Raw genomic sequence first — 17,943 nt, 5'->3', positions numbered from 1 at the left:
CCACAGAGGCCATGCAGACTAAGGCAGCAGAAAGAGTTGACTACATATCGGATATACTTTTTGCTAATACCTGAATTGAGATCACACAATTGGTCTGTACGAACTCTGTAACTTTCCTTTCACTTGCTATTCCAGTTTAGAAACACGTGATTTGATGAATCACTAGAGCAGGTTTTGCCTGTGAAGTCTGAGTTCACCATGGAAGAAACATTTCTCTGTATTTTCTTATCTGACTTTTCAAATAGCACCCTTATCTTTCTTTATCCACCCCAGACAAAACATACACAATTGGAGAAAATTTGGTCCATTGTTAAGTGGAGATAGAGAACCTGCCTCTAAAATATATTTAAAAAACTTAAAAACAATACTCATGCTTAGGAAGAACACTGCAAAGCAACAAATCCACACCATAATTGCTGATTTAGATTTCTATGTGCTAGTGTTTTTTGATTTTCCAAGATTCAGGGTTTGAGGTGGTTAATCAACCACTACTACATGCACAAGTTAACCACCACAACATAACCAATCTGCTGGCACAATCCACCATCCTGTCATCATTACTTCCTCCAAACTTTTGATAAATGAGGTATCCATTGTAAGGAGTCAGAAACACACCATAAAGAAAATCGAAGAACTGGCAAAGCCCCCACTCTCAGGGTAAAATACCAGCAACAGCCTTATGGTTAATTCCCAGTCTTGCTGGGATCATACAAAGTTTCTATCCCAAAGCTGTGGAACTAGTGCTGGTTTTAATACAATGAAACTACAAAGAAAGACAAAGCCCAGAATCTAAACCACCTTGCCTTTCTGAGCAGATGATCAGGAGTAAATCCTGATTTTGAGCAAGACCCACTGGAGAATTACTGCACTTGGATTATTAAGTGTTCGAGAGGCAGCCAGATATTTGATAACCTCTACTGAAATGCCCATAAACACTGTAATTCCCTTAGCTTCATCCACTGTTCATTCTAAGAAAAAAAAAAAAAAAAGGCACTCTACTGCCATCATATGAAAACCACAGCTGCTCTAGGGCATAAGGTTCCTTCAGCTATAAAAACCTCCATTTGTTTTTCTCTTGTAGTATACTTCAGCTATTTCTAAGACATACTTTCCCAAGTCTTCAGAGATACCCTGTATGGAAACAGGATCCAATTTTTTTCCTGAAACGCAGCTAAGTGAAGCAGCATTCAACAACTGCTAGGATATATTTGGCCAAATAATAACTGCATTTTCTCTACTAGAATTAAGCATTTATGTACATATCTTTTTCTTTTCACTTAAGTCAGCAAGACTCTTTCTTGCATGCCTTCCTCTCCACCCCTCAGTGATTTTTACATTAAGAGAAGTGTGGGTATGGAAAGAAGATGCAACACTTCAAATCACAAAATCATTTTGACAGCTGAAGCACATTACTGAAAGATTAATTAAAATAAAGAAAACTTTCAGAATTCTTTCAGTTACTGAATTTATATAGAAATTCTTTGTATCAGAGAATTTCCAAATTTATTTTTTCCTGCATGCATCTAATATTTCAGTACTTTTATTGTAAATTTATCACAGGGTAACAGCAAGTGCATGTTATATTCTATTCTGAAAAGTTTAGTTGCAGGGCCTTTTTTTAGGCAAATGGAATGTTTAAGCAAAGCAGTATTTTACAGGTAATATGATATATTCCAGGGGACTAACAGAATAACTGTACATCAAGTTATAAAAATTCTCTACCTCACCCGTGTTTCATTTCCCAAGGTAAAACATTGCTTTAATATGTTTCAAAAATCTACCTCTAGGCAAACTTGTTATTTCAACATATCCATGTGAAGTCAGGTCATGACACAGATTACCAAGATGATATTCATCTGCTGTTGCAAAGGCTGTGCACTGCATCAGATTCTGTGCCAAAGGAACAGAGACTTGAGTTAGGGCAAGGCTGAAGCAAGATGTTCATAAAGACAACTCTTTGCCTCAAATTTATCATGAAAGTGACATTTTTCATTCATTCACTCTTTTCTATAACATCATTGCCATGTTGTCCATCTGGTGCAGAAGCACTAACAAGATTACTCACTCCCTGTTAAGTGGAAAAGCAAATCACAGACCAAGATCAAACCAGGTGACATGAGAAAGTAGCACCAAAGAACTTTGTGATAGAGCCACAAAGTGAACCCTTCCTCCCTGAATGCCAATCAAATGCTTCAACAGTAGAGATAGACTTGCTACTGCTCTCCCATCCTACAGTTTATGACATACTCGTCTGACCGCTGAAATCAAAAGCAAGACACCCTCAGTACCAGCTTTAGCATCTATATTTTAAAGATAAATGGAGTTAACTATCCCAGCCTGCTTATCAAGCAAACATCGCGTTCTTTACTGTAAGGGTGGTGAGGCACTGGAATGGGTTGCCCAAGGAAGCTGTGACTGTTCCATCCCTGGCGGTGTTCAAGGCCAGGTTGGACAGAGCCTTGGGTGACATGGTTTAGTGTGAGATGTCCCTGGCCATGGCAGGGGGGTTGGAACTAGATGATCTTAAGGTCTCTTCCAACCCTAACTATTCTATGATTCTATGTTTCTATGATTCCAGGCACAAAGCTCGCTGTCAAGATAATGAGCCACTGCGACACTGTAGCCAGAAAGTAACAGATCTTCTGGGCCAGTTGTAGGGGCTATAGGTCTACAGTCTCACCCCGAGCTGAATCTTGTGCTAAACAACATGGCTTCAACTGACACCACAGTCAAACCAGACACAACAGCCAGTTTGTCTCAATATCCACAATCTTAAGCAACTAAAATGCCATATTTAAAACAATGACTGCAAAAATGACTTGCAACGAGACTGACTCATGCATGGTGAAGAGTAAGAAAGTCAGCTGTACAAAGATTTTCTTGATTAATCAAACAGGTCACAATAAAACAATTCACAAACTCTACTGCTCTTTTTAAGTGGATTCCTTTGTTCTGATAGCATGTGCAACCCATGATGTTTTTTAGTGCAATGCAGTATAAGATATCCAGAAAGCAGTGTGTCTCACTGTGGATCAGTCATTTCCCAGCTTTTTGTAACTAATACAAATCGGGACATAACTAACAACAAATGAACAAAAGAACTGTACCCATCTGCAAGCATTTATAACTATAATACACTTCAACTTAAAATCCAAATTATATTCTCACAGCAATCATACATTATCAAACAGCAAGGCCCTCCTTGGAAGGCCCATTGCCAGTCATCAGAATCATGACTGCCTTCTTAACTTCTGTTCTTCAATGTTAACATTCTGTTACCACTTCCAAAGCTTTCCTTACACATCATCTTAATTCACTGATCAATAATAGAAAATAAACTTTAAAAGTAATTACAATATTCAGTGAGCAATTTTGCAGGCCTATTTCTGTGACTGTGCTATGAGGCTGAATTAACAGAACTCTGTTTCCAATTCCTTTGGTGCTGTACCTTTTAAAGTTGCATTATCACAATTTCATCTGTATAAATCCATTCTCAACCCCTAAACTGGCAAGGCAAATTATGTATTTCAAATTCTCCCAGAAAGCTCTGGTTTTTAGAAGTACACATGCTCTGCCATGAAACTCAGGAGTTAAGGGAGCAAACTCTTCTAGCTAAGACATCAGCTGAAAACCTCTATCCTGCTCCATGCTTCCCACAGTTTACTACTTGTGCTACCGTTCATTTCAGGGCAGATGCACTACAGGACAGACTTTCTGCCTTACTGCTGCAATTTAGTTTAGATGTAAAGACTACATTTAGTTAGAACCAGAAGTTTCCCACTAAGACTACATACTTGAAATAGCATTTTGGTTATGCACTAGTTTGGTTCTTCTAACAATGTACTGTTTCACCTAAGTTTTTACTAAAATCTTGTTTGATGGAGAATATTTGGATTGCATGTAATCTGAGATTAAGATGCCTAAAATATATGTGTCCACAGGCACTCTAAATGTCTAAGTTCCCATGATAGCCGGTGGAGATACAGCCAAAAAGTCTACAATGAGTGATTTGGCTACTCCTAAACCAGGCATGTTAACTGGCCAATCAATGCCATCCCTTCTGCTATGTCACTTTCACCTGCAAACTTAAAAAAAAAATAAAATCAAACAACCGAAACAAGCCCAAAGCACAAAATCTGAACTGCTGCTAGAAAGAAACTCCAGCTACTCACCATCCTCCTCCAATCTGCCAACAGCTGGGGCTTCACTGAGATTCTATTCAGAGCACCACAACAGCTACCCCTAGGAGCAGCCATCCTTAAGTACCTCAACAACTCATTTTCCACATCACCAACAACTGTAATAATTCTCCTCAGCCCATCCCTTCCAATTGAAGCATACAGAAATTTTTAAGAAAGAAAACCTGTAGGATGAAATTAAATCTTCCTATCACCATAGGAATCAATCTTTATCCTAAGTGTAGTAAAAACTACATCTTTAGTTTAATTTCAAGCTTTTTCTATATACTATGTGGCTATAGCATCAAAAAATAGCTCAGAGGCTTTTCACGCCATCAGACTTTAAGAAATTAACTAAACTGAGTAGTAGTACCACTCACTGATGGACTGATCAGTGAGAGGTACCACTAAATCACTTAACTGCTTTCAAGTAAGTCCTCCATCTATCCTGAAAAACTGGTCTTACAACCATTTACCACCGCTGTTGCTCAGCACTCTGCCTGTAAACACCACATGAAGACCAGTGCTGGGGAGGGGTGGGAAGGAGCTCATTCACAAGTGTTCTGCAAAAGAAAGGCGTCACCTGCAACACCGTCACAGGCAAAAATCACTAGAGATCCTCGGGGTCAACTGAGAACCTTAGGAGTGGGCCCAGAGCTAGTGTCTCAAGAGGCAGAGCAGAAAAGAGAAGAGGCAGCAGCTTGCCCTGAGGTAACAGCCTTGGTAATAGGGCCCGTGTTACCCAAGGGCCCTTGGTTCCCTCCACACAGGTGCAGGAAGGCAGCACTATGTTTTGTGACACTAGGATTTAGAGAAAACCGACAGTGCACTGAAAATCCCCTTAAGGATTCTCCATTTGCACTAGTCATCTTACAGAAACCAGCCACATCTTTCAGCTGTTTTTCTATACACAAACAGGTAAAAACCCATGCTTATTCCAAATCACCATCAGCCTGCAATCGAGGTGACAGCATGGACTCTTCCAGATGGGGCTGTGTATCTGACAAAACCACACGGGGTTTATTAAAAAACAGCAAATATTTTTGTTAGGTCTGAGTTTATGTCATTTCTGGCACAGCATTTTGCCATGTGGAAGCTTTCTTAGAATATATATTATTATTTCAGTATGTCAGGCAGTATTTTCTCCATTTCTTCACTTTGGAAGAAAGTAAAAATAGCACTGTGTATTACTTGCATACAAAGTGTATGAAAACATCAAACAAAGAAACTGTTTGCATTTTGTACTGCCATTTAAAAGCCTCACGAAGCTAAAAAAAAAGTTTTTCACCCAACAACAAAAAGCAGCAATGCCTGAATGTAGCATCACAGCATGAATAGCAAGCTTGAAACATTACATGGTATTTCAGGACTAATACTCTTCACTGTCTTTTTTTCACAGCAATGGGAAAACACAAACAGGAGCTGACTTGTCTTGAATGGAGTCTTTATCTTACATTAAAGCATACTCCTGCTCACCATACAAAATATTAAACAGAAGCTTAGATGACAAGAAAGCAAGCATTAAAACTTCTGTGCTCAGATTCAGTGGAGCACATCATGTAATGGACACATCTGCATCGCTGAAGCTATTTCTGAAAGCACAAGACTTGTTTCAGTTTCATCTGTAACAAAATTTTATTAACAATGTCCTGGAACTCAGTTGTAGCTTGAAGAGAACAGTAACACTTCTGATACCAGGATTTTCCTTGCACATCTTATATTCAAGTATGCTTAAGGCCTGCCTTGGTTAATATTGAGGCTTGTAAAGAACTATCTTAAGGAAAAACAGCCACAAGTATGCACTGTTCCACTTAATCATATCTCACTTTATCCAAGACATTTTGTTGCTGCAGTTACTCTACAGACCTTGGAGCCTGGAGATCAAGGCATTATTTCTCCACATGGAATAATCTTCCTCAAGTAACACTGGCTACATTTGCCATTCCATTTCCTATCTGAAACTTAATCTGAATATAAACCTTATACTATTCATTTTCATCTTACATTCTGTTTGAGTGAGGCCTTAAAACTGGATAGAACTGGACAAGCAAGCATACCTAGGGAAAGTTATATTATTCTGAAAGATAGACTTTGTTTCTCAATATTGAATGTAATGTGAGAGCACTGGTTAAAATTATTTTTAATGGATTTCACATTTCCACATTAATAACCACTTGTCTTCCCCCCACTTCTGTTTACACATTGCTAATAATCTCCATTTTATCTTCAAAATACCAGACACATTAACTTGTACCAAGCATGTTTGTGTTTTCAGACAGGGTAAATAATGAAATCCTCCTCCCAAACATGTTCACTTCATTAACATGTTAATCTAAACCCAAATCTGCATCTAAATTAAACTGATGAAGTTCCCTTAACGTTATACAAGACTCTAAACTTTATCTCTTACCTGCATGTCTGACAGTAGTGGCTGGTTAGTTCTGGATGGCTGCTTAGTCCTTGGTGCCTTCGGTGGCCTCTTAACTGGCTGGCTACTGGGTTTTGGAATAATTTTGCCAGCTGATACAACTGTGTAAAATCTTGATGATATGTTCCTTAGCTTTATAATATGCTCCGTACTGAGCTTGTAGTTTTCCATCATTGCCACACCAAAATGTTTCCATGGAAAAAAACCCTCCCCACTCCGAAAGCAAGCATTTTTTCCCAAAGCCGATACATTTCCCCGGAGCAGCTGCCAATTCTTGACTTGCACATATTGACTTGTCAAACAAGGGAATGCAGTTTTCAGGGCATACGAATCCCAAGACTTTGCTCTTCTGTCAGATGTTCTGTCAACTTCATTATTCAGCTTTAACAGCAGACGTCCAGTTTTACTGAAGCTTCGGCATTGGTGTACTGTTGTTAAAGTGTGGAAAGATCTAGTTTGAAGATTTGGAATTTTCAGTCTCATTGCTTCCCTCAGAACTGTATTTAAAACAAAGAAACAAAATCATCCATCAGTCCTTTGTAAAGAAATAATACTATTTTCCCCTTACCTAAAAGGTAACATCCCTCTGCTCATACTGCATGTGTTAGTATTCACAAGCACATAAACACTGCTGGGATTAAACATCCTTTTTTTCAATGCTATGGAAATACTGCAATTAAGACCAAAACACATTACTGATCTGTGTGCTCACAGCACATGGTGAAAAAGTAGAATGGGTTGCTATGTCAGTATGTAAGCATGCATCTTTTCCTTCTGTTGCTCATTCTGTGTAGCAGTCTGCACCCTCAGTAACCCCACTGATGAAATTACTCATGATCAAGCACACACCTTGAAGAGGACATCAGACTCTGTGAATCATGATTTTACACATAATAAAAACAATTAGATTACTATGCAGTTGCATGGGAATGTCACCTGTGAACACACATACACTGATCTCCACCAGCTCAATCTGCCGTATCACAAACAGCCAAGCATGGATCCAGCTCCGTTTGTCTCTCTCGACTACAGCAAGAGGTTACAGTTTGATCCTGCAGGTACTCATTGGTGCCCCTGGTACTTTCAGCTCTACCCGTGCTGATGGAAACACAACAGAGTCCTTATTCTGTTATTCCAGACTAAGGAAGCTTATAGTTAAGCCGTGTTGCAAGAGTTGATCAAATAAACTTCACAAGTATTCACCTCAGTGTGTGTGTCTCACTTGCTGAAAAAATTGCACCGTCAAGTCCCTGCCCCATCTGCTTTTATTAACTAAGAACATTCCCCTTGCAACACAAAATCTGTCTTTAGCAATTTATATAAGAAATTAAGTTATATAGTTTGAAGAAAACGCCAATTTTGGATTATTTTCCAAAAACTGTGTAAAGAAGGATCTTTAATACCACCAATACATTTACCATAATAGTTCAATCAAGCATTTTCTTTTAAGAATGAATCGTTGTGTTTGGACTGCAACATACCCTCCATCCTGATACGGATACCTAAATACTAGCACAGTACACACACAACGTGAAAAAAAACAAAACCAAACCCCACGCTGACATAATTTAATGAGACTACTCACATTATGGTGAAAGAGGCACAATTCTTCAAAAGAAAAAAAAAAGCCGTGGGGGTGGGACCACAGAAAACACCTTTAGGTTACCACAGAATAAGTAACAGTTTTTTACACGGTTTCTGAACCTATTATTTGCATCCTTACTAGAGTAAACTAATCATAATTTTCATTTCAAACTTGTTCTGTATTGAAAAGGGGACCCAGAAGACTCTGTCCAGAAGGCACTTCGTTGTTTCTATAGGCCTGTTACCTCCGGATAATCAGGAGAGCTGAAAAACTCAGCAACTGCAACCCAGGGTGGTGGAAAGCCAGGACAAGAGGATAAGTCTCAGGAGTACCTAATGAAGACTCACACATACCAGGTGAGCCCATGCTTTCCTAGCCAACACCACCTTGGGCTGAATCACAGTGATTCCAGGGGCGACTTTTCAACCGCACAAGCTTATGGTAAGTTACAGGGAAGCATTGATCATCTGGACTAAATTCCACTGGGGAGTCTGACCACCAGATTTGTAGCAGCTGAGATACCTAGCCGGGAAGTGCAGGATAAAGCAATCCATAAAATATCCGGGTCAAAGAGCTACCAGAGCAAGACAGCTCTCTCCAAGCAGCAGGAGAACACCCGCACTTTATTTTCCAACGTCTCTCCTACACAGAACACACTTTATTCACGCCCGTTGCCTTGCCAGCCAGAAGCCTGCAAGACGTATGGAGAAGTCGAGCCTGCTCCGCTGACTGAAAGACGCAAACCAGCGCAGACCGGCCCGGTCCAGCTGCGGCGCTGGCGGCTCCGCAACAGCAGTACGCCCAGGCCTCATCCCGTCCCTCGCTGCCGCCGCACCCTGCTCCTTCCCAGCCCCCATCACCCCCGGTGATCAACGGCCGCAACTGCCGCCCTGCCCCCACCGCCGGCAACGCCCCCTCCGGTATGCGCGGGGGGAGGGGAGCGGCGCTCTCCCATTGGCTGCCTGCCTGGGCGGGAAGCAGGCCGTCAGGAAGCCAATCAGGAGAAGGAGGAGACGCCCCGCCTCCGCAGGAAGAGCGAGGCCGGCACCGCCTCCGCCCTAGGCGTCAGCCAGGCCCCCGGGCGGCTGACGGGCGCCCCTAGGGGGCAAAGGGAGGTACCGCAGCCAGGCCGAGAGTCTCCAAGAGGGGGCCCGGCCCCCTGTTCCACAACACTCGGCTGCCCCTGCAGCCGCGCCATCGCTGAGAAGTGCATCCGTGCGGCCCCGCAGTACCAAACGAGGGGGGGCAACGACCGGCCCGGCATCCTGCCTACACTGGCAGCAGCAGCCCGGGCTGGAGGAAGGGACTGGGCAGGAAATCTCCCCCCACCACTACTCCTACCACGGGTAGGGCTCTTTCTGTCTTCCGTACCTGCCTCCCCTCCCTCGGTCCACGATCGTGCCCTCGAGGGGAGGCAGAGCCCCCCACTCGCGGCACGATCGGGGCCGTGGGCAGGGCGGCTGAGGCCGGGCCGAGTTGCCCACATTTCTCCCGCAGGGGCTGCGGCAGGCCTAGCCCCGAGCGGCCGTGCCGCCGCCACCGGCGGGGGCAGGGGGGTAGTGTCTCAGTAGGGGCCACAGAGGGTCCTCCTCCTGCCCAGGGCCCCATGGCGGCTGCGACCGGCGGCGGGCACCCGTCAAAGGCAGCCGCGCCGCCGCCGTCCCGCCCTTCCCCCTCCCCCTGTCTGTCTCCCCGCGGCGCGCTCCCGCCCGCCCGCCGCCGCCGCGGGAGGGGCGAGGCGGTTCCCGCCGCGCGCCAGCACTGACCTGGGGGAGGGGGCGAGCCGCTCTCCGCCGCGCGAGCCCGCGGCTCCGCCCACCGCCCGCCGAGCTCCGCCAGGGCGCGCGGGCCGCCAGGCCCCGCCCGCCCGTCCGTCGCCGTGCCGCGCGGCGGGCGCGGCTGGCTCACCAATAACGTCCGGCTGCCTCGCCCCACTTCCGGGGGGTGGTCCAGCAGTAAGCGGGGGCGGAGCAAGATGGCGGGGGTAACGATGTTACCGGTCTCCCTCTCGGCCAGGTTTAAGGGGTCCGTTATGGCCTGTGGGGTGGCGGGTCAGGAGGGAGCTGAGGGGCCGGCTGGAGCTCCCCTAGTCGGGGGGCGGCTACAGCCTAAGGGGGCAGGGTCCCGGGCCCATCGGCTGGGACCTCTAGCCTAGCGGTGGGTGCTGGTTCTCAGCGTACTTGTGCGGGCGGTAGGTGGCGCCGTGGTGCAGGGGCAGGCGCCTTCTCCGCCGGCTTGGCCTAGGTCCCGATTCCGCTCAGCGCCGCCGCTTTCCTGTGTTAGCGGCCGGGAGGGCGCCTGTGGTGCTTCCGCTTGTGTCAGTTTCCTTCGGTACGCTGTTCAGCTGCGGGTAGCTGTCCGGCCCGAGCAGAAATCTTCAAGTAAAAAATTATTCTGCGGGCGGGGTTGCAGCTGTCGGTTGGGCTGGTCACGTTTTGCTCGCTGTGATCCTCACGTGTGAGCTGCATGTGGGGAATGCTAAAAGTCACGTATACAGTGGAGAGCAAGTAATGCTGGTACACTTAAACTTTGAACAAGCATCTATGCTTTTAATTTTAAATTTCCTTGACTTCATATCTTGGTAACAGAGCAATTAGAGAATGCATTTTATCCTAGAATTAACTCTAATTTTCACTCTTTTACACGCCTAGTCATTTAGCATTTCCTTAGCTGAAAACACTTGCGTTTATCTCTTAAATGGTGGACCTAAGAACCTGACCAATTTGGTTGGTTTTTATTGGTGTCTGCTGCTTTAAAGGCACATAAGCTTACTTAAGACTGTCGCGGTTTAACCGCAGCCGGTAACCAAGCACCGCGCAGCTGCTCACTTCTTCCCCCCTGCGGCGGGAATGTGGGGGAAGAGAATTGGAAGGGTAGAAGTGAGAAAACTCGTGAGTTAATGACAGTTTGTTTCATAATTGAAATAAAATACTAATACATTTTAATGAAAAGGAAAATAACAGAAATAGAGCCTAAGAAAAACAAGTGATGGAAATAAATCAACAGTTGCTCACCACCAACTGACTGATGCCCAGTGGGTCCCCTTGTTTATTGCTGAGCACAATGCCTTGTGGTGTGGGATATTCCTGGAGTCAGCTGGGGCCAACTGTGCTGTCTTCTTGTGTACCCCCAGCCTGCTCACTGGCAGGGTGGTGAGAGGCAGAAAATCCCTTGACTGTGTGAGCTCTGCTCAGAAATAACTTAAATCATCCCTGTATTATCAGTCACTGTGTTCAGCACAAATACAAAACTTAGCCCTGTATCAGTTACTGTGAAGAAAATTAACTGTGCCCCAGCTCAGCACAGCATAAAGACCTTGCATTTATTTTTAAAGAATATATTTCATCATTTCTTCTTTATAATCAAATTTTGATCATCTCTTTTTTAGATCCTTTGCATATTTTACAGTTAAAGACAGACTGCCCCAGATCCTCACAAGAGTTATTGATACTCTGCATCGACATAAAAATGAATTTTTTGAAGAACATGGTGAGGTAAGGGTCGCTCTAGAATTCTCTCTTCCCCTCTAATAAGCCAAAAGCTAACTCTAAAAAGAAGTCCCATATGGGATTCATTTTAGGATATTGGATGTAAAATGAGCTTCATTCACCAAAGTGTGTTTGTATTTGGCACTTAAAACTTATCACTTATATCTTTCAGGAAAAATTGATCTGTGTCTCTGCAGGAATAAATACTGAGAATAGGAATTTTTCTTCTCCACTTATTTCAGAAGGGTGTGGAAGCAGAGAAAAGAGCTATCTCTTTCCTCTCCAAACTGCGGAATGAACTGCAAACAGACAAACCAGTGACCCCTTTAGAAGATGAGCTGCCTGATGCTGCTCTGTGGAACCAGTACCTAGACTACCAACGAAATTTAGCAAATGGGAGTGGAGAACTGAGTTGGTTTCAGTCCCCTTGGTTGTTTGTAGAGTGTTACATGTATCGAAGAATTCATGCAGCATTAGCACAGAAGTAAGTATTTACTAGCTTGGTATATTACTCTTAAAAAAAATAATTCTTTCCCATTTTTATTTGAGGAGAAAGGAAGACAGCTAGGAATAAGATGAAAGAAAATCTTAAGCTTTTACAGTATTCCTTGTCCCTTATCTTGCACCTCAGATATAAAATGAATACTTTTTTCTTCTTCCGTGCAGCAGAATTTGAAGCTTATTAGTTGGGGTTTTTTTTATGCTTCAGCATCTGTGACTTGGTCTACATGAAAACTCTTAAGCTTAACTATATAGCTGGACCTTCTTGCAGATTAATGTGCATTGACATAAGAAAGTTATTTAGCATTTCTAAAAGGTTTCTAAAATTGTTTCTTACGACATAATGTTAGCCTGAAACACAGAATGTGAGAGCCACTCATCTGCTCACTACGAGAGTCACTCATTCTCATTTGTTTTGCTGCTCAAAACCTGAAATTACTGTTTGAGAACTGTCTCTTATAGCAGTAGCCCCACCGTAAGCAGCTCCTGTTCGTTTTACACCATCTTCTTAATTACAGCAGTGTTTGCAGACCATGTGTTGCATCGAAATTTGGGAGCTCATCCTGGTTAAAAATAACTTGCTGTGCTGGTACTGTGGAGAGGTGCCAGTACAATGGAATGGGGGAGGAACGAGCAGTTTTAAGTTCCCATGGCTGTCAAGAAAAAAAATAATTGAAAGCTCCATGTGTACTGTATTTGCCCTTAGTATTACAGAGTTGCAAACACAGTTATGGGATCCTGTTTCCACTGGTGTGTTGCGTAATTTGAACTCTTGTACCAAAAGCTTCAAATATGAGATGGATCTTCTGGATTGCAGTTGAAGAACTCGGCAGATACTTTTCATTAGTAAGCTCTAAGTTGCTTCATCTCCATTACTTAGCTTCTCATAAGCATATGCTTGGAAGTAAGTTCAGTCAAGTGTAAAAAGGTGTATGTGCAAATATGTCTCACAATAAATGAGTGTATTTCTTATATATTACAAGAATGGAATTGTTTTGTAATCTTTATCATGTTAATTTTCTAGTCCTAGTTAAAAACTTCTGTAAGAGTAACTTCATATCACTGTAAGAGACCTTGGTATGGGAAGTACATTTCAGCACACCTTAAAATGGGCCAGCAATTCACTATGTCTGAAGACTAGAGTTCAGAATTTTCCCTGTATATGTGCAGTTCCCGGAATTGTTGTGACTGAACGCTTGTTCACTTAAAGAATATGTTGCTAGAAATATAAGGATGTCTCATATACTGTCTGTTTCAGTGAGACATGGTATCAGGCTGTAATTGAGATGTGTGAAAATCTAGTATGACAAATTAGATGTGGAAAATCTAGATAGAGCTCATAGTATGGCCTGAAAAAGCTGAGCTTCAGGCTTGCATTTTTAAATGTATTTCGCATGCTATTGGAAAATGTTGCAAGTATGTTAATATATTTGTTCTTTTTAGCCCACCTATTGAGAACTTCGACGTTTTTAAGGAAGGAAAGGCTCAAAATTTCTTTGAATCTCAAGAGGCTGTTATTGCCTTATGCACTTACTTTCAGGAACTTCTTAAAAACATCAAGGATCTAGATGAAAAGCAGCTTCAGGAGGAACTTTTTAAGCTATTGCAGGTAAAGTAGTAGTGTTTAGCCTAAGAATTTGAAGTATCTCTTCTATGTATGAAACAAAAACTTGAGGCTGTAAAGAATCTGAATGTCATAAGGCACTTAAAATATGGCTCTTTTGTGTGTAAAATGTAGTGAAATCATGGCAGCCATACTGTATTGCTGCTACTCTGGAATTTTGTAAGTTTTAGTTACTTTTATTAAATGTGACATTTTCATTATACTGCTGTTCTTCATTGTGTATTTGAAAACCCAGTCCTTAACACTCCCTCTAAAATGCTTTAAATCAAGTTCAAGGTCACTTATTTGTTAACTGTAAAATTTTAAGCCAGTTCATTTTATTGACACTAAAAATTTTTAAAGTTCTTTGGAAAATAAAGTTAGAAGTCAGTCAGGACCAGAAGTAGGGTAAAAGCTTTGTAACTGTATTATTCTTGGAAAATAATGCTTTGGGTAGAATATGAAATAGTGTAGGATTGCAAGTAAATCCATTATCTGGCAACAGTGCACAATAAGTATTTGGTGAATCTTTATTATGACCTCATCAGTGTGTATTTAAAATACTTGGCAGCATGCAATAAAGAAGCAACCCTGCTTTTATTACTCCTTTTTCTGTATTCTCACTGATATTTTCTGGAATTACAGTATGGAGAATATTTGTCTTTTAAGCATTATGATCTCCCTTTTGATGTTGATCTAAATTTTCCATATTTGTCATTGCTGATGCATGTTTCTGATGCCTGCATAAATACAGTGCGTTGTTTGGTTTCTTCCACAGAATCTTGTCTATAGTAAGACTTCAGTATCAGAAGTTGGATTTTATTAAAGCTTGGAGAAAAACGTAGGGTTAGAGCCTTCATGACCCTGAAATGAAAACAAACAAAATCTTTGCTGTATGCGTAGTTTAGAATGTAACTACAGCGAGACTTAACAAATGTTTTTGGTTTTTCCTCCTTCCAGGTGTCATTGTGGGGCAATAAGTGCGACCTTTCATTTTCAGCTGGTGAAGGCAGCTCTCAGAAATCTAGTCCTTTACAGTCCCTGGAAAACCTGTTACCTTACATTGTGGTGAATGATATGGAAAAAATTTGGTCACTATTTGTAAATGCCAGAAAAAGAAATACAGAAAAAAGTAATGTTAGAGTTGACATAGTCCTGGATAATGCAGGATTTGAACTTGTAAGTGATTTTGTGTTGGCTGACTTCCTGTTATCGTCAAAGCTAGCTGATGAAGTCCATTTTCATGGAAAAAGTATTCCATGGTATGTTTCAGATACCACAAAGCATGATTTTAACTGGACTGTTAAACAACTGCAGTCAGCTAATCATATGTGGATGTCTAGATGTGGGATAAACTGGGAGGGCAATTTGAAAAAGGGAGTTTGGGTTTACCATGATCACATGTTTTGGACTTTGCCACATGACTTTTCGAGTATGGCTGGAGTTGCTCCTGACTTGTATGCTGATCTACAGAAATCAAACTTGATTTTTTTCAAAGGTGATCTAAACTATAGAAAATTAACAGGAGATAGAAAATGGGAGTATACTGTTCCGTTCCATCAAGCCTTGAACAAGTTTCATCCTGCGCCTCTCTGTAGTTTGAGAACACTGAAATCTGATACTCAGGTTGGCCTAAAACCTGGCCAGGGGGAAGAAATTCAGGCGTCTGAACCTGAATGGATGGTAACTGGAAAATACGGGGTAGTTCAGATTGATGCTGCTCCCTAGTTAAATGGTTCCTAACATTCTGAAAAAGAGATTCAGTCTGAGTTTTAACTACTTTGTTCTGTGCTTGGGTTCAGCAAAGATTCTTTTTTGTTAGCATTTTTTGCTCCCAAGTGATTTGTTGTTTTTGTTCCACAAGACTTTAATGTGGTGCAGAAATTTACAAACTGTCTTTCAGACATAAATCAATCTGCATTTCAATGTATTTTGCTTTCCTAGCGTCCAGTGTCAGCAGATGTTTAAGATGAACACTTAGTTGCCAATAATACCTTTTTCTTCATCAGTGAGTATGAGAGTTTATGGCTAAGAAGTGAAAAATCTGCTTCAGAAACCATTTCTGCAATCCCACATTAGCATGTTTGCACTTATTTCAGGATAATTTGTGGTCCACATGCCATGCATTGCATGAAAGTTAATATTCTGGAGGATGCACAAATTAATTCCAGCTAAATTCTTTGCAAGCCATTACAGGGTTGTGTTTTAAAATTGAGAACTGAGTTGACTTCTGTCAAGTTTTTATTCCATAAGTTTTACTTGCTGCTTGTGTCCGCGGACAAACAGCTTTTGATGTTTTCGGTGTAATTTGCTGTATGTTAAGAGAAGAGTCCTTGGATGATGCCTTGTAAATATTAATCTAGAATTTGAAGCTTGAATTTTAATTTTAAAATGCAAGTGGATGTTGCCAGGAGGGGAGTTGTCCCATCTGGTAGGCAGATGAATGGGAGAAAGGACCATCTCATTTTAAGCATACGGAAGTTACAGTTCATCTAAGAACTTCTACCAAGAACCAACCAACATACTCAACCAGTTACGTTAATTTTAGGTTTAATAAAGATTTGAATTAAAGGTGGCCTGTCGGCAGTATTCTTGTATTGTGATAATTCTCTTTATTTGTTAAATGTTTTGTTTTTAAGAAGGATGCCATCATTTTCATGGGAGTACTACAATCCCATTTACACTGAGAAGTATATGCTAGAGAAGCATACGCCATAGGGGTTTGCTGAGATGTTTGCTGCTAGTTGGAGTTGTTAGATGTCCATTTCTTCTCTTCTAGCCTGGTCTCAAATTGCTCAATTTTATTTTTTTTTAAGACAGAGGTAGCTTAGTGAAAAAATAAAAATAGGTTCTGTCAAGTCTTAAAGTACTTCCACGGTTTGAAATAGGGGACTGAGGAAATGCCCATGATAACCACATGTTTGTTACAAGATGGTGGCAGAATTACCCATGGAGTCTGACTGGGTTATGCTCTTGTCTAGAGCTGCTGAAATGAAGTAACTTGCCCCTGGTGGCTATGGTGGCTATGGCATAGAGAACAAGAGTAGAGCAACTTCCATTTTACATGTGTCTTACACAGTGAGGAGGAGCCCAGAGAAGTGGCCTTAATTGAGTATGTTCTGGAAGTGGTGCTATGGCAAGGAAATTGGTATGACTGTGTGGTAGAAAGTGGATTTAGAGATTCTTGCGCTTAATGGTTACTCAAAAACAAGGGTAAGCGTTGGCAGGGCTGAAGAAGTGTGCGTGGGAAGGTGGGGCAGTATTTTGTACCTATTTGGCGTTGAAAATGGAAGTTGGATTCCCCTTCTGACCAGTGAAATACTGGCAAAGCACATCTGAAGTGAATTGGCTGCTGCTTCTTGTCTTCATACAGTGAAGATCTATAAAGTGGGTAAATATGCTTGAGCTTCTGATGACTTTGTTCTTACATCTGAAAGTAAACTTGCAAGTGTTCGAAATCTAAGATGCTAGGAATTTCAGGAGGCAATGTTATACTGTAGGTAGGGTTCTACTTTTTTGAGACCTGGGTTCTTATCTCCTTTGTACCTCTGTGTTAGTACTCCTAAAGAATGAAATCATGCTTATCCTTAGGCACCTGATTAAGCTGGAATAATTAGAAATCCAGCCAAGAGAGCTGAAAGGCAGACTGCTGAAGGTCTCTCTTACTGGAGAGAGCTCAGGGGGACTCAGCTTTGGAGCTTCTATCAAATACATAAATGATGTGATGAATCGGGTCACTGGAGCCTCAGTTTTCCGTCTTTAAAATGCTGTTAACTTGTTTCAAATGCACTTTAAAGCAACAACTTTTGGGCATCCTACAAAATGCTAAATCACCTAGGAGATGCAGCAGTATTCACTTGGTATTATCTTGGAGATTGTTGCATTGATGTTTGTGAGGAAGCAGGATGGTGATTTCATCAGTACTATCAGTACCAGGGTTTTAACCCAGCCAGGAACAAGCCCCACACAGCTGCTCGCTCACTCCCGTTCAATGGGGTGGGGAAGAGAATCAGAAGAGTGAAAGTGAGAAAACGCATGGGTTGAGGTAAAGAGTTTCATAGGTAAAGCAAAAGCTGCACACACAAGCAGAGCAAAACCAGGAATTCATTCACCATTTTGCATTGTCAGTTAGGTGTTCAGTCATCTCCAGGACAGCAGGG

At 42.0% G+C, this 17,943-nt stretch overlaps 2 protein-coding genes across 3 annotated transcripts in view; one reads left to right on the top strand and one right to left on the bottom strand.

Annotated features, from left to right (window-relative positions):
* RMND1 (required for meiotic nuclear division 1 homolog) overlaps nt 1–7,103 on the bottom strand; it is a 31,650-nt gene extending 24,547 nt beyond the window's left edge. For both annotated transcript variants that reach the window (XM_061378669.1, XM_061378670.1), the window contains exons 1-2: nt 6,589–7,103; nt 1,782–1,890 (exon numbers count right to left, since the gene is read on the bottom strand). In XM_061378669.1, coding sequence (XP_061234653.1) covers nt 1,782–1,890; nt 6,589–7,089 — 610 coding nt within the window. In that variant the 5' untranslated portion in view covers nt 7,090–7,103. The remainder of the gene's footprint in view (nt 1–1,781; nt 1,891–6,588) is intronic.
* A 2,979-nt stretch (nt 7,104–10,082) lies between these two features.
* LOC133225823 (coiled-coil domain-containing protein 170-like) overlaps nt 10,083–17,943 on the top strand; it is a 52,871-nt gene continuing 45,010 nt past the window's right edge. Inside the window, exons 1-5 of the mRNA XM_061378671.1 lie at nt 10,083–10,216; nt 11,580–11,685; nt 11,922–12,163; nt 13,624–13,789; nt 14,744–15,466. Of these exons, the coding sequence (XP_061234655.1) occupies nt 10,167–10,216; nt 11,580–11,685; nt 11,922–12,163; nt 13,624–13,789; nt 14,744–15,466 (1,287 nt within the window). The 5' untranslated portion in view covers nt 10,083–10,166. The remainder of the gene's footprint in view (nt 10,217–11,579; nt 11,686–11,921; nt 12,164–13,623; nt 13,790–14,743; nt 15,467–17,943) is intronic.

Source organism: Neopsephotus bourkii, unplaced genomic scaffold (genome assembly GCF_033783945.1).
Source record: "Neopsephotus bourkii isolate Nb327-2 ecotype Australia unplaced genomic scaffold, CSIRO-AGI_Nbou_v1 NB_1767, whole genome shotgun sequence".
Classification (NCBI taxonomy): domain Eukaryota; kingdom Metazoa; phylum Chordata; class Aves; order Psittaciformes; family Psittacidae; genus Neopsephotus; species Neopsephotus bourkii.
This window is presented reverse-complemented; position numbering and strand designations above follow the sequence as displayed.